This window comes from Mytilus edulis, chromosome 14 (genome assembly GCF_963676685.1).
Source record: "Mytilus edulis chromosome 14, xbMytEdul2.2, whole genome shotgun sequence".
Classification (NCBI taxonomy): Eukaryota; Metazoa; Mollusca; class Bivalvia; order Mytilida; family Mytilidae; genus Mytilus; species Mytilus edulis.
The window spans coordinates 21,490,838-21,516,348 of NC_092357.1; the positions used below are offsets into that span (position 1 = coordinate 21,490,838).

Sequence of the window (25,511 nt, forward strand, 5' to 3'; positions counted from 1 at the left end):
CTAATATCTTACTAGTTTTTATTTTCAATTTTTGGGGAAAACTCTTTAAAACATAATAAAACTTTTGACAAAATGTTCTGTTTCTCAACACTGAAAAAAGTACCAGTAAACAAGTATTGTTATTCATCGTCTAAGTCTTATTTATAGCATATGTCACAAGTTAGTTCTGATTGGTCAATACTAAAATTTCTACCGGTTTCAATGAGCAGCAATGACTACCACAGCTTAATTTACATGAACTGTATGTTAAATCGGTCAGAAATACTATAGAATAATTCTCCAAACCTAATTCAGATGTATATACTGTGGTCCTCTCTCTGTGGATTGCTAAAAAAAACTTGCATATTCGTGAATATTTGATTTTGTGGTTTTGCCAATCTCTGTATACAAAGCCTATTGATAATATGTTATTCGTTGAACATTTGAATTTGTGGATCAACTGTACCCAAAAAAACATTGAAAATTGGTATCCATCATATAATAATGAATCCACAGTATTTGCCTTTTCAGACACGTTGTTAACTCTCCAGTCAAAAGTGTTCTGGTTTAATTACAAATATTTGATTTTAATTTTAGCAATCTCTCATGTCCACCATCATCAACTTGGCGCAGACTTTTGTTGGCTCCAACAATTTGAATCTCTTGTTGCCCATTGGTCAGTTTGGTACAAGATTACATGGTGGAAAGGATGCCGCCAGTCCCCGTTATATTTTTACTGCATTAAGGTAATAATTGTGTAATGAATGTACTGGATTAAAGACAGATTAATGTGATATGATGTTATCTCTATATAAGCTAATGTACATAAGGTCTAGGTGTTAAAAACGAAATATTCAAAGAATATTTAAGTTGTTCATTGGTGATTTCAGACATATATACTTTTAGCTCCTGTTTTTGTTTTGATAAAAAAAAAAAAAAATAATCAAAAAGTCTAAAATGTTATCCTTTTGTGGTTGAGATGTTGCACATTATTTTAGAATCACATGCCTTTGGTGAACTCTGAAATTATTTCATGTAACAATGTAATACTTTATTCTTTAATTTTTCATTAATAAATACTGTTTAAACTAAGATAATGTGTAATTGGGTATATTTTTAGTTACTGGACAGTTTTTGCTTGGGAGGTTAAAATCTTAAAACTGGTCATGATTCAAAATAGTTTTCTTGAATTTCATCTTAACCCTTTCACCGATTGCTGCCCAGACAGAAGCTACTCTGAGACGATGGCTTCCCTGGCTACTATTACTCAAGTGGGAGATCTTCATAATAAATGTCAATAAAAACTTGTTAGTAGTTATTTGTGTATTTATTTCATTCACTAACACCATGTTCACAGTTTTATTCATGTTTTAATAATTTTTTCTTCTTAAAATATTCAAATTTTCAAATTTTCGGCATTTTCTAGGTGAAATTCTCAAAATTCTGCTCTTTGACCCCAAATCGTAATTTTTTAACCCAAAACGGCAAAATTTTGAAATTTTTTATGAGGCTGTACAAATTCCTCACACTGAACGATGTCCATTCCAAGTGTTTTGTACTTAAAACGACATTTTATGTCAAAAAAGTATACTAGTTTGGCTTCAATTCTTCCATATTCTTTCAAAAAAAATGTTCCCTCATTTCAAATTCTCGTAAATTCCGTAAATTTCCTCTGATTTTGACACGGTTTTCAACAAACGGAAGCCTCATGTTTACACTTTCATCCGGGTATTCCATCAAAGAAAGATAACTCATGTTTGCACTGTTTTAAGCGGGAAACATAAAAGAGGTATTCCGATCCCGGTAAAACGGGACTCATCGTCAGCTGTCTGAAGCGTGAATCCCGGTAAACCGGGACTCATCGGCGAAAGGGTTAAATTTCAATTCAGAAATTTATCATTTCAGCCAAATGACTCGTCTAATCTTCCATCCAAATGATGATGCTCTCTTAGAAAGCAATTTTGACGATAATCAGAAAATTGAACCAGTATGGTATTGTCCTGTTGTTCCGACTGTGTTAATTAATGGAGCAGAAGGTATTGGAACTGGATGGAGCACGAAGATACCAAATTATGATGTTCGTGAGGTTGTGGCCAACTGTAAGAGACTGCTGTACGATGAAGATCCTATACCAATGGTTTGTTTCATTCTTTTATTTGACCACCAAAAAGAATTAGTATTGTCATTGTCTGCCTAAGGACTGTTCAATTAAAACATACATGGTACCCAGGGAAGGCACTTTGAAAACAGAGTGACCACCCATAGAAGTGATTTAGTCCTGCATAATTTTTAACCAGTTCAACACAATATTTCTCATCCACCTAAAGTGGCAAATTTATGTTGCCTTTCCTGGGTCTCATGTATGTTTTTATGGAACAGCCCTAAGGAAAACCATATAATACTTTGTCAGATTATATTTCAGTGTCACATGCAGGGATCTCCATGGCCTGTTTAACGATGGCGCACCGCCATCGTTCAAATGTCTTGCGCCATCGTCAAATGACTTGCGCCATCGTTAAATTGTCTTTCGCCATCGTTCAAAACTTCATCGTTTTTTGTAGCCCAACGCCATTTTTTTATCAATTATAATCAAATGCATGTAATTGCATAACCCTTAGGCTTTTTATGTTATAATCCAATACAGTTCTAACGCCTGAGGGATATCCAGATTAAGATCGCTAATCACTTGTACCTGAGCTTGTATACAGGTAGATCAACAAACCAGACAGGAGAATACTATCTGAGGATAGACGATCCATTTGTCGAATTAATCAACTAAGTTTCAGCAAATGATTATGATAATTTAGATTAAATAAATAAATTAATAATCCAGTTACAAAGAAAACAGTTAACAAGTCGAACACGTGCTTTATTTTGACTTACGCAATCAGCATCCTCCTTTTCTTATTAAGTACAAAATAAGACGCAAAACAGTAAATATTATTTCATCGCAAATAACTCGAGTACTGCTGTAACGATAATTTAGAATTACTTTAAAAGTTTAAAAGTAAAAACTTAAATATTTCCTGTAAAGAAATATCGTATCGTAATTCCGAATTCATTTCGTATATTACAATCAAATTGATACATCCGCGTTTCCGGTTTCTATTCAGACTTGCATGTTGCACAGCATCAATTTGCCAGATAAAGTCATTAAAAACCTTTTCATTTGTCAACGTTTGCTTTACAAATCTCTTTAACCTTTTACATAACCCGTACGAACCGTTTTGTTGTTGCTGCAAATCAGCCATACCGGTAATGGGTTCTGAATTTGACAGTGTCTAATAAGCTCCACATCATATGATTTTTAACCCCCATAACAATTACCAAAAATACAAGAAATCTACATGGGGACCTTCATGACAGCTTTTGGTAATGCTCGACTAAGGGGGGACCATGAAGACTTGGCATTTGAATGGTAAAAAACGGCAATAAATGAAAATATTGTTTTTTATAATTCTATAATGAAAATTCAAATAAATATAATTTAAATAAGCAATTAATTAGCATGTTCACCATTCCTTGTATGGAGGGATAAAATACTTCCGATCGCGCTACACTGTACAGCGTAGACACGGTTTGTAATGTAAAGTTCCTCCATCGTTCAATTTTCATCCATGGAGATCCCTGCACATGGATGACGTATTTAAAGTTGTATAATAACAATTAACGCATCATAAATAACTGAATTAAAAATTTGTACGCCGGATGCATGTTTTCTGTACAAAAGTCTAAAATGTGACTCAGAATTAAAAAGTTTAAATAAGCCAAGTACAGTCAAAGTTGGAAGAGCATTGAGGACAATTCCTTCAGTAAAACCAATAGTGCTGAAAGTGGAATCAACCACCAACAATCAAATCATATTTGGCATCCCAATTGGCTGTGTGCAGATTGACAGGTTTCATAGAGATGAAAAAGAGGCAAGAAGACAAAGACAATCATCAAGTCATGCACTGCAAATTTAGAAATTTGTGTTTGAAACTATTATTTAGCAAATTTACCTGACCATATCGAGAAATAGGTATTTAGTCGGATCTTAACACGTACTTGTGATTTGTTTAAAACCGGTTTTGATAAAAATAAACGAAGACATGTCGAAATGTTCAGGACTTAATTAAATCCGTATTTCAGTAAGATGGTGCAAGCATACGATTTTTATTGCGTCTTACACTTTGAGAAGCGAATAATCTTGAACTACTTTATTCAAATATTGTGTAAAAATGTTAATTTTGAGCTATGAAAGTCAAGTGGCTCGATCATTTTTCTGAGGAAGTTTTAAGAAATTTTTACAGTGGGTTAGCTTTCATTAGTCTTCACTATCTATAGATTAACAACTTTTGGTTATATTTATAATTTAGAATCATCATTGAAAGTGGAGCACAGTTAATTATTTATATTGATGTGCCATTTGTATGCAAGAGTGACATTCCGTTGTATTATGTGCCAATTCGAAAAAGTTATGCGAGTATTGTCTCCCCTTAACAGGTTCATTTTTTTATAATTAAGTTTTAAGTTTTTGATATAATTTTGAATAATTACAAAATGTATCAATTCAATATATTTCAGTTTTTATACGCCCGTCAAAATTTTGACGGGACGTATTATGGTATACAAATGTCCGGTGTCTGTCTGTCCGGCGTAAACATGTCGCACCGTAACTTGAGAACGACTTAAATTTGAAACGTTTAAAATGATTACATACCAATATAAAGAACCGTTCATCCTTTTTGAAAAAGACTATGAATGAAAATCGAATTATTTATCTTCCCTTAATGATAGATTGATTGGGAAATGAACCAGAGTTATCTATTGGTAATCACAAAGAGGCACTAGCAAGCAACTTTTAATTGTAGCTTTTTCAACGTTAAAACAATTTTCCACTATAAATGAATGTTACTTTATACAAATAGAAGGACCTTTTAGCTAAATCTACAAATTTTATTAGATATTATGATTTTTTATTGCAATAGATTAATATGCTATATTATTGCTTTCATTGAACAGAAGACAAAATGTGGTATTGATAGGGAAATACTACATACAAATTGTGAGCTAGAAGAAAAAATTAACATGTGTTCTTATGCTTGAAAAACACATTCAATCACCAAAAACTTAACACATGTTCTTATGCTTGAAAAACACATTTTATCACCAGAAAAAATTAAAAATTGCAAAAATTTTCGAATTTACAAGTATATATATACCAAATGGATGTAAATATAGAGGAAATTGAAACACTTAACAGTATAAATTTTATAAATCAAAAATGAACATGTATATCCTTCTCTTAAAATCTTTTTTTATAATTTCAATTTCTAGATTCCAAGATACAAAAACTTCAAGGGATCGATAGAAGAAATCAGTGAGGAGAAGTACTTATGTAGTGGTGAGATATCCATTGTTGACGACCAGACGGTAGAAATCACCGAGCTGCCGATTAGGACATGGACACAGAACTATAAAGAAGAAGTCTTAGAGGTTATGTTGTATGGTAATGAGAAGACACCCCCTTGTATTACGTAAGTCTAATCTATTGACATTATATACTTTAAACCCAACTAATTTTCAAGAGTTCTTTTATTTTAGTGTTTTTTGCAAGTTAAAAAGTAACACGAATATGTGAAACTTCGATCTTTCCTCAATTAACTATAAAATAAAATCAAGCAAATTTAATCCATCCACATCATATACTGTAAAGCCAACTAATTTTCGAGAGCAATTTATTTTTCGTGTCTTCACAAGTCAAAAAGTAAGATGAATATGTGAAACTTGGATGTTTCCTCAATTTATAATAAAATCAAGCAAATTTGAAAATTCCGAAATGAAAACACTGCAAAAAGGGGTAGTTAGGGCTAAACGTGAAATAAAGTATCCCCATCCGCAAATATAAGTTTCTTTACAGTACATGTGTACATCTTTTTAAAGATTTCTTAGGTAACCAGTGTTTGAATTAACCCAGAAGAGATAAGCAGCGCTCCTCTGGCCTTTTAGTTCTGCTTTATGCATTTTTGTTTTCTGATGAGGAAAATAAATACTTTATGCATTTTTGTTTTCTGATGAGGAAAATAAATACTTTTCAATTCAAAGAAAATCGTTTAAAATCCTGGAAAAAAACCTTTTTATAACCAAAAAGTATGATAAATCCAGTAAAAATACATAAATTTATTCAATCACTACACCCTTTTTTTTTTTTTTTAATTTAAATTTCTATCCTACTTTCAGAGATTACAAAGAATACCATACAGATTCAACTGTGAAGTTTATAGTGAAAATGACACCAGAGAAGCTTGCACAGGCTGAAGAGACTGGTTTACATAAACTCTTCAAATTACAAAGCACTATTTCTGCCACATCAATGGTAAGTCTCAGTCTTTGTTCAGATATGTTTCAGTTGATCACAATAATACTGTTCATTAATGTGAGCATTACAAATTTGTCATGACCAACGGAAATTTTAGATTAACTATTTAGATTTTGTGGAAAAAGCAGCCTAAAAATATATGTTTCAGATATAATTGGAATGCCAATTCTTATCAGGAGATAATTATGATATTTATCATTTAGTGATTATTATAACCAAATTCAGTCATCTGTATATAATTATTTGTTTCCTTATGTTTTAAGGTGTACATAGTTGCTAAAACTATACCCTTTGGGTAGTGCTCCACAATTAATGGAGGAATATACAAGAAACTGACATGGCAATACTCATTTTACAGCTGCATTGTTTGCATTGATATACAAAAAAAGACTTACTAATTTCTATTAGCTTTGTATGCAGATATTGGCAAACCATGAAATCAAACATGAACAAAGATACAATAAAAATTGAGAATGGAAACGGGGAATGTGCCAAAGAGACAACAACCCAACCATAGAGCAGACAACAGCAGAAGGTCACCAACAGGTCTTCAATGTAGCGAGAAATTCCCGCACCCGTAGGCGTCCTTCAGCTAGCCCCTAAACAAATGTATACTAGTTCAGTGATAATGAACGCCATACTAAACTCCAAATTGTACACAAGAAACTAAAAGTTAAAATAATACAAGACTAACAAAGGCCAGAGGTTCCTGACTTGGGACAGGCACAAAAATGCGGCGGGTTAAACATGTTTGTGAGATCTCAACCCTCCCCTTATACCTCTAGCCAATGCAGAAAAGTAAACGCATAACAAGTTTTCTTCCGTCCACAAACATTGATATCCCTAAATGAATCCACAGTATCAGTTTATATTTATTCCCAATTCATTTGATTCCAATTGAAATGAAAAGAAGTTTGAATATATTGAACAATCACAATTTGTAATTTTGACTGACTGAATAATATATACTTATCTTATAATAGGTTTTGTTTGATCATCTTGGATGTATTAAGAGATATAATAATGTAGAAGAAATCCTCAGAGAATTTTTTGACCTGAGATTAGAATTTTATAAAAAGAGGAAAGCTTACTTGGTAGGCATGTTGGAATCTGAAGCTCTGAAATTAGACAATATTGCCAGGTTTATCTTGGAGAAGATTGATGGAACAATAACTATTGGTAAGACTTAGAAAAAAAATTATCAGATAATTAGTTTTTGATTTTTTTTAGGATTTCTCACGAAAAAAATGCCTTCCTTCTTTGTTTTTACTAATCAGTGGGTATCGATTTAACTTCATGAACATTTGTTATAATGTGGATTCATTTTTATTAGTCGTGTACATGTTCAATGAATAATAAATTGTCGATAGGCTTGTACACAGACTTTGGCAAAACCATGTAATCAAATATCCTAGAACATGCAAGTTTTCTTTAATCCACAAAATTTGATACCCACGAAGAAAAATAAATCCACAGAACTCTTTCATTTTCATTTTTTTTTGACAAATTTTACTGCACTTGAGTAATACTTGAGAACTATATAAAAAAAAATATGATGTATTTAATGTAATCTACCATGTTAACTTGCATACAATCTATAATTTTAAAATTTGAAGAAGTGAAATCTTTAATTTCAGGCCCTATAAATTGAATTTTTGGTACCATCTTGTTCTGTCAAAACAATCTTCAAATGTTTCCCTTTTCTTTCCTTTTATAATTGAAAAATGAGAAAAGTATTCTCTGAATTGGACACAATAACAGAAAGATTTTTAAAATATCTGTTAATCCATGTTTGCTGTGAACTGTTTAGGAACAAGTTATTTAGGGTTCTTTGCAGCACTTGCATAATAACGAATATTTATCAGTTGTTTGGTCTTAAATATATTTGAGCCATAAGTAATGGGTAAACAAATGAATAAATAAACTCATTGTAGCAACCAGGACTAAGTTTTGTATTTACGCCAGACGTGTGTTTCGTCTACAAAAGACTCATCAGTGACTCTCTCGAATCCAAAAAAGTTAAAAAGGCCAAATAAAGTAAGAGCATTGAGGATCAAAATTCCTAAAAGTTTTGCCAAATGCAGCTAAGGTTATCTATTCTTGAGGTAGAAAAGCCTTAGTATACAGTTGCAAGCTCTTAAAAAATGTGTTTTTTTAAACTATTTTTTAGAAAATAAGGCAAAGAAGTCTTTGATTGAAACATTGGTAAGAAAAGGATATGATTCAGACCCTGTAAAAGCATGGAAAGATTCACAAGGGAGAAAGGTAAGAATTAATTTATCCGGATGTAGGAGACTGTACTATAGTAGAAAAATCAATAAAATATATATATATATATATAATTTCCAATGTACTAATGAACTCAAAATCACTTACTTTTTTTCTATGTTTTTCATTTCCCCGCATTTGTGCAGAAATCTCTTATGTTCTTCTGTTCTTGTTTGTCATGAGACTTTGAGTATCACTAAGAAACTGGACCAAAGTCGGAAACGTTACAGTATTTCCGTTTCTTTTTGAACATTAAAATATGTTTGAATTAAAAAAAAAAAAAAATTCAAACAGACTTGGTCCCCTTTCACAGGTAATGACTGCCTCATATTAGTATTGTAGGATCACTGTGTCAATTAATTAGTTTTATCACGGTTGAAATTGCACCTGAAAAAAAGAAAACATATCTTACAAGTTAAAAAATAAGTAAATTACCACTAAAAATGGAAGTGTTTTCAGTTATTTTCGTTGATTGATGAAAAATTGTGTTTCATGGTTTTGCTGCGAAATCAACAGAATGTGACTAAAATATAGATTTCAAATTGTAGACAGAAGAGGAGGAGGTTGACGATGCAGATAGTGACGTATCAACCAGCTCAAGTCATGATTTTAACTACATACTTGGTATGCCCTTATGGAATCTGACAAAAGAAAAGAAAGATGAACTGATTAAACAGAGAGATAACAAGGTAAAGGAGATGTAGGTTTGGAATTCTCTGGTAGGTTATACTGGAAACCAACTTATTTTCTCAAATTCTGTATTTTGCGTTTGGCTCTTTTTAGTCCACTTCGCAGATGTTTAGTTTCGCAATTTTCAAATACACTTGATGTATTTTTAAAATAAGGAAAGATCCAAGGTATACATATTGGCAAGGATTTAAATTCCCGTCATTTTATTCCTCGCGAAAATTACAGTAAACCTGCCACTCTGAAGGGGGCTGGCTTTCATTTGTCGTTCAGTATGTCAATGAAATTATCAGGGTTTAAAAAAAGTGCAAGTCAGAGCTATGGGACCGGTCTTTTCTTGAGGGAGACTTTCATTTTTGAATTAAAAAATGCAAAGACCTAGCATTCTTTACATAGATGCTTTAAACTGGATTGCTGTAAATTTTAAATTTATTACATGCATTTACATGCATTTATTATTGCGATTTTGTCATTTTAAAATAAAACTGAAAAAATATAAGTGAACCAACACCTGAAGTGGTAATTGTGCGATAGGGTAAAAAAAAAATTATTTTAAATTAGAATGTGATCATATTTTTTGCAAATTGAGAAAAATCCTGTTTAATTCATATTTTAAAAAAATCAAAATGCGAGGTTAAATAATTGCAATTATAGCCCTGTCGCATTTTTCGCAATAAGAAAAACATTGCAATAATTTATGAATATACAGTATTGAATTTCGAATGGAAGACCTTTCACTAGATATTTCAAATTGTCCTGCCCCTTTCAGTATCTAATGCAAATTTTAACCCCTGAGTATCTGCAGGAATTGAAAATTTACTCCCCAGAAAAATTGATCATCTTGACTGTCATTTTAGGCATGAATGGCTTAAGTTAGGTTTTCATCAGTTAAGGTTCTTATCTAAGCACTTATCATACAGAAAACAATTTAGCTCTTCATGAAAAACTTTGTATCCTTAAAAAAACTATTAAAAGAAATTTATAGTACATTTTAATGAATAACTATTGTGTAATACTATTTATTTATTCATTTTGAACTGTTTTGCTTTTTGGTGTAAAAGAACTGGTGTAGCTAAAATTTAAATACTTTATTGCAGAAAGATGAACTACAAAAGTTGAAGTTAAAAACAGACAAGAATTTATGGGAGGATGATCTAGAATTGTTCCTGAAAACACTAGATGTAAGTAAATGTACAGCAATGCCAAAAAAAAAAAGATCGTGACGTCCATATCTATGGACATATTTTCTATTTTCATTATTATAAATGTACAGCAATGCAAAAAAAAAGATCGTGACTTCCATATCTATGGACATATTTTCTATTTTCATAATTATCATTTAGTTTTTCAGTTTACATCCAAGAGTGTATACATAAGAACATATAAACAAAACAAAAGAGTTAGGATTATTGATATACAATAAACATTGGAATTATTTACTTCTGTTGAACAATCCCCAAAATAAATGCACAAAATCTTCTGAGGGAGAATTATATAGTGCATTATAGTGTGAAAAGTTGCTCTGATACCCATCACCCATGTATTATTAATATAATGTGCCTTCCAACCCCCCCCCCCCCCCCTCCCCCCCATACATTTTTTTCTGGAATAGCCCTGATGAAAAAGCGTTCAGTGTTTAGTTTAATTCCTAAGTACTGTCAGAAACTATAGTGGCTTGTTATTACAATAAATGGAACAAAAAATGTTCGACCTAATATAACTGCATTATACAGATTAGATTTCAATAAAATCTTAACAGAAATGAGCAGAAGATAACTGCCTAAATAACATATAATAAAATTGACTGTACCATCTATCTACTATTCGCATTATCAGAATCTATAGGACTCTGGGTAATATCAGTTTATACACCAAAAATTTAAAAAAAAACATTACGTCATTGGATGGATTTCCATTGTTTAAAATGATTTAAACCAATGTCAATGTTTTGGTGTATGCTTTTGGAAATATTACCCAGAATGCATTAGATTCTAAAACAAATTCTTATTATTTATACAGGAAGTAGAGCAAAAAGAAATTGAAGATGAACAGGTGTCTTCTAACAAAACAGTGAAAGTTAAAGGCAAGGTGAAACCTAGAAAGGTCATGCAGTTACAGACAATGCCTTCACCTATGGGTAGGCGTGTTGTACCTAAGATAGACTCTGCCATCCGTAATAAAGTCCAAGCCGCAGCTGCAAAGAAGATCAGGGATAAGGTAAACAAATATTTCCATTGATAATTATTTTAATATTTAATAGATATATTTTGTTTATGAGGTATAAAACTACTATTAAATTGTAAACTACACAATAATCGGGATATCATGAGTAATAATCCACAGTATCGTAAACTACACAATCATCGGGATATCATGAGTAATAATCCACAGTATCTAATCATAAACTACACAATAATCGAGATATCATGAGTAATAATCCACAGTGTCGTAAACTACACAATAATCTGGATATCATGAGTAATAATCCACAGTATATTAAAATTCACATGGTTCTCTGTGGTAAGAAGGTGAAGGAAGTTGAACCGTAATCATTTCATCCTCATCATCAGGTATTTGATTCCAATTTTAAACATTAGGGAAAATTGAAATGCAAACCTACTTCATGTTATGCTAGAGAAATACATTTGTTTGATAATATTTATGATTAGAAGTTCATTGTGCATAGTTTATACCAAGCTGTGTGTACTATATATAGAATAATAGGTAGTTTCGCTTTTGATACTGACTATATCATGTAAAATATCTAGACGAGCCCGTTATTATTCTGTTTATCAGTAATTATGACGTCACACAATGTATTGCCTAATATTTTTAGTGATACAACGTTGATACTTTAAAATATTATGCAGTAAAATCAAAGGAAAAATATATGAATTACCGATAATATAAAAGATTTTCATTGTGCCTAGTTTATACCAAGCTGTGTGTACTATTATAAAAGATTTTCTCAATTCCAGATGAAGAAAGAAGGAAAGAACCTGAATGATGATTTTATTAAGAAGGAAGAGGTGGACGAAGAAGAACCAGAACCTATGAGTTTGTTTGACAGATTGAAGAAAAAAGACAAAGACAATAAAGTGTTGGATGAATTGTCAAGTGCAGAGAAAGCTGCTCCCAAGGAAAAGAAAAAGAGAGGTAAATATGTCAAGAGCAGAGAAAGATGCTCCCAAGGAAAAGAAAAAGAGAGGTAAATATGTCAGTGCAGAGAAAGCTGCTCCCAAGGAAAAGAAAAAAAGAGGTAAATATGTCAAGTGCAGAGAAAGCTGCTCCCAAGGAAAAGAAAAAGAGAGGTAAATAGAATGCTTGTACCTCTGTAAAAGATACCAAAGGGACATTCAAACTCTTAAGTCTAAAATAAACTGACAATTGTCATGACAAAAAAAGAAAAAGAACAACAGACAAACAATAATACACAAAACACAACATAGAAATCTAAAGACTTAGCAACACAAACCTGACCAAAAACTATGGGTGATCTCAGGTACTCTGGAAGGATTTAAAATAGTTTTTTACTATAAACTGTTTACTGGTTTTGTTTGCAGTTAAGGTCATAACCCTGTGTTCATTATACATTTTTATTACCTTGCATAGTGCATTTAGATAAAGAAATAAATGTTCACATCAGGGTAACTTTCCTTGTAAAATGCCAACCGCAAAAATTTCCTTATATACCATACAATGCTATAAATGTTTATTTCTTTATTTTAAAGCCCCACGGAAGCCAAAAGATATCGACTCATCCGGATCACCAAAGAAAAAGAAAGGAGGGAAGAAGAAGAACCCATGGTCTGATGATTCTGAGGCTTCGGAGGACGATATATCTGATGATGATATGGATGGAAGCTTCTTAGAATCTGTAAAGCCAGAAATCAGAACACCTAAAAGAGCTGCTGGTATGATTTAGATTTTTTTTGTCTTTGTTCTTTTCTTTTGCAGTTCTAAGTCATCTCTGAATATTTTAATTGGTACAGTGATAGTATCATACTCTTTTTCAAGAGCTGGGTAATCCCGACACGCTGGGGGGGCCAGAAAAAAAAATGTCAGATTAAGCAGAGTGTTGGAATACTCGTTTTTTTTCAGCAAGGATTGGCCTATTTTGGGACCATGAAAATGTGTTGGTTGAAGCAGGATGTTGGATTACTCAGGTGTCAGTTTGATTAGGCCAGTAACACTAGATGCAAATTAATAATATTATTTCTGCAGAACCTATGTATGACAAACAGGGGATAACTATCATAAAGCAGAGGGGAAAATTTCTCTGACAGTCAAATGTCATTAAGGATGTACTAATATTCAATAATTTCAGCTTATTTTGTTCCTTAGCTTGTGCTCTTCTGATGTAATATAGTAATTTTAAGTTCTTACTCAGGGTTGTTGACCTTTTTTGATTTTATGTCCATTTAATGTACGAAAATATATTGGTAGAAAGTTTGATTGTTCAGGGTTTATGTTGTATGTCCGACTTCATCTGTTTAATGGAACCCCCCTTAAAAAAGTGATTTGTTACTGTCAATGGTATGGAAGTTCTAGCTTAACTCTTTATCTACCACTGACGGATATATATGCGGTAATTAACACCGTTTAGTTCGTAGTGACTGATAAATCCGCTTGCCAGTTCACCTGTGTATTCGCAGTGACTGATCTATCCGCTGTAAACAATGCATGCGCAGTCGTGTTGACGGATATTCCCGTAAAATATACCACTCTTAAAACTCTTTAGATTGGACAATCCCCAGGGGGAATCCCGAAATGAACCAATCAAATTCGGTTTTACAAATAAATAAACTTTCAACTCGTATATTCCTTTCCATTGAAAGGTAATATGTTTACATTAAAATACATAATTTTTAACACGTGTTTTTGTTTGCTAAATGCAATTGAAACAATGGCCATTAAATGGGCTTCATTCTTCGAATCGGAGGAAGAAGATGAAGAGTTTGAGGGTTTTAAGCAGTCTGATATAGATGAAAGTGAAGTTAAAAGTATCAGCAGTTATATCAGTTAATCGGAAATAGTAAGCGAGAAACTGGAATTGGATAACAACATTTGGACAAATAATTTGTTTTTCAACATAGTTTATTGACTTAATTAGTGTACATAATTGGATCAAAATCAGAAATATAAAAATTCAAACAATTGTGAATTAAATGCATTTTTATGCCCCATATACGATAGTAGAGGGGCATTATGTTTTCTGGTCTGTGCGTCCGTTCGTTCGTCCATCCGTTTGTTCGTCCGTCTGTCCCGCTTCAGGTTAAAGTTTTTGGTCAAGGTACTTTTTGATGATTTGAAGTCCAATCGACTTCAAACTTAGTATACATGTTTCCTATGATTTGATCTGTTTAATTTTAATGCCAAATTAGAGGGTTTACCCCAATTTCACGGTTCACTGAACATAGAACATAGAAAATGATAGTGCGAGTGGGGCATTCGTGTACTGGGGACACATTCTTTTTAATTTCTATACTGTAATAGCTTAATAATTTCATATTTAATTGCACTGCCGCAAAATATCTCTGGTAGTTAACCTACAAATCAGCTGCAGTAGCTAACCAATAAGCTGTGTGTAGTAGTGAACTGTATGATCGCCTGTGGTAGATAAGAAGTTAACACTTTTGAGAAGGAAGGGAAATGATCTGTTCTAATTTCGTTTTAATTATTTTAATATTTACAGCTCGTAAAGCACAGACCCACTTCAAGTCTGATTCTGATGAGGAAGCAATAAAGTCTGATGATGGCGTGGATGATACCTTTAAACCAACGAACTTAGAAAATGGTGGATATGAGCCAGAGAAGATATCGGATGATGATTTTGGTGCTAGTGAGGATGATGATGATGACTTCACTGCTAAACCACCATCCAAGTAGGTTGTTGTGACCTGTGTGTTGTTTTTTTAATTTGTATTGTCATTTTCATAACACCTGTTTATGTCAAGCTACATTTCTGTGATATATAAGCCTAGATTTTAAAAGTAGATATCTACATCCCCCAACAATGATATATTTGACAATTTTCTTCTGAAAATTTTGTATTTGTATGTTCATTTTTATTTTATTTTTGCCAAATATTAATTAACCGGATTTTTGTGACAAAAAAGTCGGTTATTGATTTGGGGGTGTACGGCGGGCGGGCTGGCGGCAATCAAATGTTGTCCGTGCATTAACTCATGAACTGTTCAACCAAAGCTTTTGAAATTTTAATATGTTGTTACTGACAACTAAATGAAGGTCAAGTTCAATAATGGCGATTTTGACTTTTACCTTTCAGGAGTTATGGTTCTTGAAAGATTGAAAAATGGAGTTTCCAGTCGTGTCCGTGCATTAACGCATGAATTGTTCTACCTAAGCTTCTCAAATTTTAATATGTTGTTACTGATGACAAAATGGAGGTCAAGTTCAATAATGACGATTTCGACTTTTACGGTTCAGGAGTTATAATTCTTGAAAGATTGAAAAATGGTGTTTCCAGTCGTGTCCGTGCATTTACGCATGAACTGTTTTACCAAAGCTTCCCAAACTTTGATATGTTGTTACTGATGACAAAATAGAGGTCAAGTTCAATAATGACGATTTTGACTTTTACCGTTCAGGAGTTGTGGTTCTTGAAAGATTGAAAAATGGTGTTTTCTCATGAACCATTCAACCAAAGCTTTTGAAATTATAAGATGTTGATACTGATGACAAAATGGAGGTCAAATTTGATATTGACGATTTTCACTTTCACCATTCATCAGTAATGATTCTTGTGATATTGCCAGGACACAAATGAATATTAATAAATCAGGTTTGCTGTCGTTGTGACAGCCTCTTGTTTTTTAACTCATCTGTTTATTTGTCAATAATTTTAAAGTAACCTTTCATCTGAAAATGTCTAGAACACTGATATATATTTTGAATTTTATTTACAGAAAAGTATCTAAACCTAAACCCAAACCTGCCATTTCATCAGATGAAGATGATGCCTGGGATAAAATGATGGGAAATCAGAAAGATACAGGTAAATAGGATTTCATTCGTACACAAATGTATGTCTGATAAAAGTTTTACCTAAACACTTCGGAATCAACATTGACTTTGAACACTGCATTATGAACTTTGTCATTTGGGGGCCTTTTATAGCTAACAGCTATGTGGTAAAGGTTTTGCTCATGACAGAAGGCTGTACAGTGACCTATAGCTGTTAACTTCATGGTCATTTGGTCTGTGGTTGAGAGTTGTCTCTGGCATTTAAATGAAAATATTCCTAGAAATATTTGATGTCACATTCTTTTGGTCATTTGATATACTTTTCTGCCATCTTTTTAGCTTAGCTTGACCATTACAAATTTTTGCAGAACTAATTGAACTTTAGTTTTGTAAAATTGTCTATGATAATAGTTATTATACCCCCGCTTTAAAAAAGGGGGGTATACTGTTTTACCTCTGTCTGTCAGTCAGTCCGTCCCATGAAACTTTCGTCACATTTTTCTCAGGAACTACACATCCACCCTTTCTGTAATTTGGTATCAACATTTATATATGTCAGCCATACCGTGTGATGCATTTTCAGATTCATCACTTGACAACTTCCTGTTTACCGAACACTTGTATGATTTTACACATGATAGCCAAGTTGAAAATTTTCGTCACATTTTTCTCAGGAACTACAATACAAGGATTTCTGAAATTTGGTTTCAGGGTTTATCTAAGTCAGCTATACCGTGTGATGCGTTTTCAGATTGATCACTTGACAACTATCTGTTTACCGAACACTTGTATGATTTTACACATGATAGCCAAGTTGAAAATTTTCGTCACATTTTTCTCAGGAACTACACATCCACCCTTTCTGTAATTTGGCATCAACATTTATATATGTCAGCCATACCGTGTGATGCGTTTTCAGATTCATCACTTGACAACTTCCTGTTTACCGAACACTTGTATGATTTTACACATAATAGCCAAGTTGAAAATTTTCGTCACATTTTTCTCAGGAACTACACATCCACCCTTTCTGTAATTTGGTATCAACATTTATATATGTCAGCCATACCGTGTGATGCGTTTTCAGATTCATCACTTGACAACTTCCTGTTTACCGAACACTTGTATGATTTTACACATGATAGCCAAGTTGGAAATTTTCGTCACATTTTTCTCAGGAACTACAATACAAGGATTTCTGAAATTTGGTTTCAGGGTTTATATAAGTCAGCTATACCGTGTGATGCGTTTTCAGATTCATCATTCGACAACTTCCTGTTTACCGAACACTTGCATATTTTTACACTATTAATATTATCCACTTGCGGCGGGGGTATCATCAGTGAGCAGTAGCTCGCAGTTTCACTTGTTTAATTTTGGTTGTAACACGTCTTTTGATTGGCTGACGTTGATTTGTTTATCAGCTAAAAGACATAATTTTGTCATGTGACTGTGAAGTCGTCAACGTTTTTTCTTGGTTTACTCCGGTTTATAATGAAATTAAGAATTAAATTATAAGAAATGACTAATTTTTTTTCTGTCTATTTGAAATAACATAAAAAATGTGGTGCACACTTTTAAATAACTGGCTACACAGGTTATTCAGTGTGCACCTCATTTTTGATGTCCTTCATAGACAGAAAAAATATTAGTCATTCCTTTAATGAATACTTTTGATTTTAGAATCTCAACCAGTAACATTAGACAGTGGTAGTGACTATGACTTACAGGTAAACAAGGCACCAGTCAGTAAACCAGCTGCTAAAACGAAAGCACCTCCTAAGAAGAGAGCCCCTGCTGCAAAGAAAGGTGAGTGCTCAATAGAATTATTTGATGGGTAAATATAAAAGCTTCACAAGGTGCAAAACAACACCCATAGACATTTTATGTGGGGCATCAGTGTACTGGGGACACATTCTTGTTTTCTATTTTCCTGTTGCTGTCTTTTAGACGCCAGATTAAAATTTCTCTTGGACACCAACTTTTACTGGAAAAATTTATTTTCATAGATATAGGCAAACTAGCAGTTTTTTTTTATATTTTGCTAATTGTTTTATTTTTCCAAACTTTGCAAACAAGTGTATAGAAATTGGTATCTAATGAATAATTATAAATCCATAGTATAATAGATTAATGTTCCGGTGTATTAATTTGTATTGGATAATTAAAGTAGGATATGTCATAATATGCAGTATATTTTTAGAGAAAACATCCCCAGACACTATAATAGAAAAGGGGAAATTCTAAATATATATATATTTTACATCCCAAAGTATTTGTAACTAAATATTCATTTGGTGCTTTTTTACAAGAAGTAAAGTAACAAAAATACTAAACTCTGAGAAATTCAAAACAGAAAGTCACTAATCAAATGGCAAAATTAAAAGCTAAAACAAAGTACAATTCATAATTCTTATCACATTGACATGTTCTTACCCTGAGTGTATTTAACTTGCAACTAACTGTTAAACCGTTATCCATCTTCAACACATTTGCCAGTCAACTCTCCCTTTTAGTTATTTTGTCTGGATAGCTGTGTAAAATATTTATTTCTGTTAAAGTCTGCTGCTCATTGATACATATTTGTTAGTGAAAATGCATGTTTAAGGATGTACTTTGGTGAAATGAGAATTGTTATATTAAGTCAGAAGAGCATTAGTTATGAAACAAAATAAGCTAAATACATTGATGGGTTATGGAGCACCTTTTTCAAAATATTTTTTTTTAAATACGGTGAGAAAAGGCTGTCTTGATGTTTACCTAATATATTTGCATTTGTTATTTTTTGTGTCTCAAATTGAAAGAAAACTAAGTTGTTTTCTGCTTAAATTTTTTATGAGCTATTGAAGTTTTATATCCTTTAGGCTAAAATGTATGCTGCATGACAAATATCTGTATAGCATCTATCATATATCATTTCTTTTCATTATTTATTTCCATTAATCAGTAGATCCAAAACAGCCGTCTATCTCTGATGCTTTCACAAAACCAGCTGCTAAAAAAACTAAGTTACTGTCATCCAAGGCAGCTAAACCTCTCATGATTGATGACTCTGACGAGGATTTCCCTATCGAAGGTGTGGATCTGCATGACTTAATGTTACTGTTTGTTATTACAAAACTTCAATATTTACCATTGTTACTAGTTATCTCAAAACTTCAATATTTACCATTGTTATTTTTTGTTATCACAAAATTTCAGTATTTATCGGTTAATTTTTTTTTTTTGTTATCACAAAATTTCAATATTTGCCATTGCTATTTAAATTTGTTGTGTCCAATATGGAAATTATTATGAGTGGCCTTGGTGGTCAAGTGGTCTAAATAGATCATCTACAGTAATCAATAGCCTGTCAGCACTCAGATTGTAAGTTTGAAATTGCTTTGGCAAGTTGTAATTGGCTTGGATGACAAGTTTTTCTGCTTAAGGTCAGTGATTCTCTCTGGGAACGTCTGATTCCTCCACCAATAAAAACTGATCTCATGAAATAGCCAAGAGTTCCAAAAGTAGCACCTTTATACTACACCACCAACAATCAATTTATTATTATGATTTAGGGTGACATGTCTTACACCCTATTCATTCATAAATCAAATTCACATCATTTACAAACTATTTAAGACATGTAGGTGTTTTCTGGTCTGTGCGTTCCTTCGTTCGTTCGTTCGTTCGTCCGTCTGTCCCGCTTCAGGTTAAAGTTTTTGGTCGAGGTAGTTTTTGATGAAGTTGAAGTCCAATCGACTTCAAACTTGGTACACATGTTGCCTATGATATGATCTTTCTAATTTTAATGCCAAATTAGAGATTTTACCCCAATTTCACGGTCCACTGAACATAGAAAATGATAGTGCGAGTGGGGCATTCGTGTACTGAGGACACATTCTTGTTTCATATTCAGAGGACACATATTTACTCTTAGTTTTATAACCTACCTTTTAATGATGTTTAAAGTAACAACTAATTCTATCAATATTACCACCCTGTGAATTATAGCATAAATCTTGTGATGAATGATGAATTATTTATAAAACTGATTTTGTATCTTTGCAGAAAAAGCTCCAAAAGAGAAAAAGCCAAGGAAACCAAAGGCACCACCCAAAAAGAAAAGTTGCTCTGATATGGATGATGACGATGATGATGATGATGTAAAGCCCAAGAAGAAGAATGTGGCAAAAAGACCTAAAAAGGCAGCATTCTCAGACTCGGATGTTTCGGAAGATGAGTTCATGGCTGAAAAGAAACCTGCAGCCAAGGTAAGAGATAGATAAAAGCAACAGTAGTATAACACTGTTCGAAAGTCAAAAATGGATATAAGTGAAAAAAAATCCTGGTCATAAAACAGATCTGTTGGAAAACATTTCAACTATAAGAGAAAACAACAGAAACATGAAACAGCTACAAATCAAACATAAAAAAAGGATAAAGGGAAACGAGACTTATTGACAAAACTATTGAAACTGTCTATTGTGATAACTGTATCAGTTGAGAGACAGTTTATTGTGAAGTCAAAGGAATATTGTTCAATTTATCTGTAATAGAGCACTGCACTTTATTTTCCTGTTTACAACAACATAAGTTTTAAATTTCTTAATTGGTTATTAATACTGCTTGATTGCAGTTTGAAGTGTTTGTTAAGAAAGATTGTTTGTTTTGATATGACCCATGCAGAATTTGATGATGTGCATAACAACAGAAGAGTGCATGGAAATGATTAACAGAATAGAGAAAATGGGCAAAGGAAAAAAAGCATGTAGAAAAAATGACAAATAAATAAAGAATACAAAAAAAAAAAACTCAAGTGTTTCAGCATACAGAAATGATGACAACCCCTATTTCTGGCCAGATCCTCATAAAATGGCCCTGAATATGATATTTTGTCAGGTCAATTTTTATTAAGTTTTTTTTTTTTTTAATTTTACTAGAAAAAGAAGACAGAAAGTGATGATGACGACTTTGGCTTTGATGATGCAGACATAAGTACTGAATATGTACCCAGGGCAACAACTGGCAGATCAAGAAACACTGTTAAATATACATTTTCCGATGAAGAAGAAGATTTTTGACCCTAAAACTGTTAATTGAATACAAAAAAATATATATGGAGTTAATACTACCTGAAGATGTAATATTCATCAAAACTTAGGACAATTTCTGGTGAGATAGGTATAGATTTCAATAGGAGTGAAGCCAGTTGAAACTGAACACGGAAATGCTTAATATTTGTGTACTGGTAATATATAGTTGCCAAAATGACGAAGGTTACAGTGAAGTTTGAGTGTATTTATTGTATATTTGTATATGATTTTTTTTCCAAAAGGAAATTTTTATTGTCATCCAATTTTTTTTAATTTCATTGTACTTGTTCAATTTTTAATGAAAACAAATATCATTTTTACATTGTATTGTAATATATTGTTAAAAAAAAGGTCAACATATTTTGTGATGATCATACAATGACAAATGACAAGGTTGTAAATAGTCAATTTATCAATAACATTAAATATTCAACACTATACAGCAAGCTAAATGTGCAAGTATTCATTCATAGGAAATTGATAATTTTAAGGTGTGAACATTGCATAATCTATAACGATTTTGTTTGTCTGAGTCTATTGAATGAAAGTGATTACAATTGTTTTGAAAGACTGCATTATCATCTTATGTCTACTTTAACTTTACCCACATTGTTTATCATCTACTTTCACTTTACCCACATTGTTTATCATCTACTTTCACTTTCTTTTCATTATGTATAAATCTGGAATGTGTGTCAACAATCATTTTGTAACATTGATGTGAACATTAAAGCCATTAAACATAAAAGTACCATTAAAACTGGCTTAAAAGATCATTTTAGTTGTCTTTTTTTTATACTTATAGTATGATGTATGACAGTAGTTGAAATTATATAGTCCAAGACTGGACTGACTTTTGACAGCCTTGTAAGGACTTTTTGGGGCTTTTGGATAGCTTGACATCTTATGGTGCTCATATATCTCAACTTGTTTGATATGCTTGGGTATTTAAAGTTTTTGATTTCAAGGAAAGAAATTTCTGTACTGCTGAAAAAATTTTACACCATGATTTGCGTTGTTACAAACTAGTCTTAAACTTTTATTAATTTTATTATTTTAAGTTCATCATTTGTAAATATAAATCCACATGAAGACATTACACATTCAGGTACTTCACATCAAATCTTTTATGGTAACATTCTATTCAAAGCACAAAAATGTTATCATTCATCTTAAAAGCTAACCAAATCTTTAAACAAACTTATTAAGAAGGTATATAGTTACAATACTGTTGTCAATTCATTAAAGAGGGCATATTTAAGAATTAATATTGATTCACACATAAGTTATTTAAATCAGTAATAAACCATTTATTCTAAAACCAGTTTTTGGCATTATATGGGTTTGGTTCTCATATAGTTGATGATGATATGATACAAAATACCCAACAGGAGGGATTGTGAATGATTTTCACATTATGAAGACATATTCTTTCAATCAGTTAAATTGATGAATGTATCTGGCATGTCAGTAACTGCTAGTAGTCCTTTGTTGATTTATTTGTCATTGTCATTTTGCTTAGTTTCTCCTGTTACCTAATCTGATGTCAGACTGGGACTTATTTTAAGCCGAGTTTTACTGTGTATTTCTGTGTGTTTGTTTAGTATAAATTGGCTAGAGGTATTGGGGGAGGCTTGAGATCTCATTGAACATGTTTTAAACAACACAGCATTTTTGCGTCAGTGGCCACTTATCTATATTTGTCTTGTTTTGTTTGTTTTTTTAGTTTTATTTCATGTATACATTTTGAAGTTTAGAGTGACATTAATTTTCACAGAACTAGTACACAGCTGTGACAGATTTCTCTCTGAGTTGAGGCCCCATCGGTGGCCTTGGGCTGTTTTTATGCTCTTTGGTGGCATTGTCTTATTGACACATTCCCCATTTCCATTCTCAAGTTTATAGTTTACCGAACTAAAATCGATTTACTCCTTTTTACAAGTAAAGCGAAACATGTCGACAATAAAAGATGCAGTTTACTTAAGTGTTGTTGTCAATGTAGCGGTATTTGATTTTTTTATCTGACAACCCTGCATACCATCTGGTATCCACTTAAGGGAACTCTACAATCACAAAACATAAGAGGCGTTGGTTCAGCAGCTCTTCATTTTTCTTTATTTAGGTAAAGAATGAGTAATGACGTGCAACAGGGCTTGAAAAAAAAAGTTGTATTGCCTGGACAAAAGTCACTAAAAGCAAGGCAATTGGAGATTACAATGCAGCAGAGTCAACTATTTAGCTAGAGCTTTATATTTCTAAAAGGTAAATCACCTAGATGATTTATACGTTGTAAGCCAATACCTTATGTTACGAATTTACAGTCTTTCCTATGTCCATTTTAATGGTTCAGTGACTGCTTGAAAAAGATGGAGTTTATCCAGTCATCAAAAAGTCTTAGTCTTTTTCGTTTCTGGATGCTACCTGCAATATTTTGAACACACACGTAACCATACTAGGATATTTGGTCATATAAATGTATATATAGAGAGAAAAAATATATGGTTCTTGTGGTCACCAAGTTATAGGTTACATTTACTAAAGAGGCCCCTCATAGTGGTGTTCAAGTAAGCACATAATCACAAATGTTTTGCCAATATAGTCACAAAATCATTAATAATTTTTTTAAACAAGATAATAAAAAATACAGTCCTAGATTATGATAATTATGGACTTTATTTTTATCAAATATTGATGAAATATTGGTCTGGTAAAATTCAAATTATTACTAAAACAGCCAAGTAACCACTTTATCAAATAAAGGCAACAGTAGTATACCGCTGTTCGAAATTCATAAATCTATAGAGAAAAAACAAATCCGGGTTACAAACTAAAACTGAGGGACACGTATCAAATATAAGAGAACTACAACACAACATTAAAATGTAACACACACAGAAACAAACTATAGTATAATTATGGCCATTTTCATGACTTGGTACAGGGCATTTTAAGAAAAAGAAATGGTTGGTTGAACCTGGTTTTGTGGCATGCTAAACCTCCCGCTTTTATGACTGTTAAATATAACATTAAAATGACATCATTACATGACAGGACTACAATACAAATGAATGGGAGAACATATAGAACAGAGAAACACATGAATAATAGCTAACAAAAGGTACCAGGTTTAAAATTTAATACGGCAGAAACCCATGAGGAGGCTCACTAAACATAGATTACGAGTCTGCATTCCTTTAATCATACAAAACCACAAACTTGGATTTGAAGATCTACAATACGCAATATACATTAGGTCACTGCATGGAAAGAGAAGGTTGAAGATACTAAAAATAGTCTGAAAGATATGCAGGATAATGTTATTGAATTTTGAGGTCAGCATTAATATCTAAGGTAAAAGTCCTACATTTTTGTACTTGATCAAAATGTATGTAAATTAATCATAATTATTGGTCAGTCAGGATGCAAACATTTTATATTGCATCAGAACCATACCAGAACATGAGATCACTATTTACTTTGAGTTTACTACATCGAAGGTCAATGTCATAGTAGCTACAAAATATAAAGAAATGTATGTGAAAACTTAATACTTTTATCGATTTGTTACCATACTTAAAAATATCTGTTACAAAGTTTAAGGTTAAACACATTTTTGGGGCCCTTTATGGGGTGCTGTTTGGTGTGATCCAAAGCTCCGTAATGAAGACTGTACTTTAACCTATAATGGTTTACTTTTACAAATTGTAACTTGGATGGAAAGTTGTCTTATTGGCACTAATACCACATCCTCTTATATCTACATATTAGTTAGGTCTGAGACATATATACACATACATGTCTCGGATGGGGTAAAATGGTTTCTTAATGCCTACTCCAATACCTCATATCAAGTTGTCACCATACACAGATATAGTAAAGAGAGGAAGATCCTTTTTGCTTATAGTCAACTACTTTAAAGGTGATAACCACCGAAACATCTTTTTAAATTATAAATAAACTCATCATAGATACCAGGACTAAATTTAGTGTATACGCCAGACGCGCGTTTCGTCTACAAAAGACTCATCAGTGACGCTCGAATGCAAAAAAGTTTAAAAGGCCAAATAAAGTACGAAGTTGAAGAGCATTGAGGACCCAAATTCCTAAAAGTTTTGCCAAATACAGCTAAGGTAATCTATGCCCGAGGTAGAAAA

At 32.4% G+C, this 25,511-nt stretch overlaps 1 protein-coding gene across 6 annotated transcripts in view; it reads left to right on the forward strand.

Moving 5' to 3' along the window:
* LOC139503891 (DNA topoisomerase 2-alpha-like) overlaps window positions 1-22,131 on the forward strand; it is a 38,479-nt gene extending 16,348 nt beyond the window's left edge. For 2 of the 6 annotated variants that reach the window (XM_071293884.1, XM_071293886.1), the window contains exons 17-33: window positions 577-725; window positions 1,885-2,116; window positions 5,299-5,498; window positions 6,202-6,337; window positions 7,324-7,519; window positions 8,511-8,605; window positions 9,157-9,297; window positions 10,393-10,476; window positions 11,315-11,512; window positions 12,274-12,451; window positions 13,027-13,209; window positions 14,991-15,180; window positions 16,225-16,313; window positions 17,966-18,091; window positions 19,230-19,358; window positions 20,333-20,535; window positions 21,205-22,131. In XM_071293884.1, the coding sequence (XP_071149985.1) occupies window positions 577-725; window positions 1,885-2,116; window positions 5,299-5,498; window positions 6,202-6,337; window positions 7,324-7,519; window positions 8,511-8,605; window positions 9,157-9,297; window positions 10,393-10,476; window positions 11,315-11,512; window positions 12,274-12,451; window positions 13,027-13,209; window positions 14,991-15,180; window positions 16,225-16,313; window positions 17,966-18,091; window positions 19,230-19,358; window positions 20,333-20,535; window positions 21,205-21,345 (2,670 nt within the window). In that variant the 3' untranslated portion in view covers window positions 21,346-22,131. The remainder of the gene's footprint in view (window positions 1-576; window positions 726-1,884; window positions 2,117-5,298; window positions 5,499-6,201; window positions 6,338-7,323; window positions 7,520-8,510; window positions 8,606-9,156; window positions 9,298-10,392; window positions 10,477-11,314; window positions 11,513-12,273; window positions 12,452-13,026; window positions 13,210-14,990; window positions 15,181-16,224; window positions 16,314-17,965; window positions 18,092-19,229; window positions 19,359-20,332; window positions 20,536-21,204) is intronic. The other 4 variants (XM_071293888.1, XM_071293889.1, XM_071293885.1 and 1 more) reach the window with 3 other exon arrangements.
* Window positions 22,132-25,511: the final 3,380 nt, after the last annotated feature.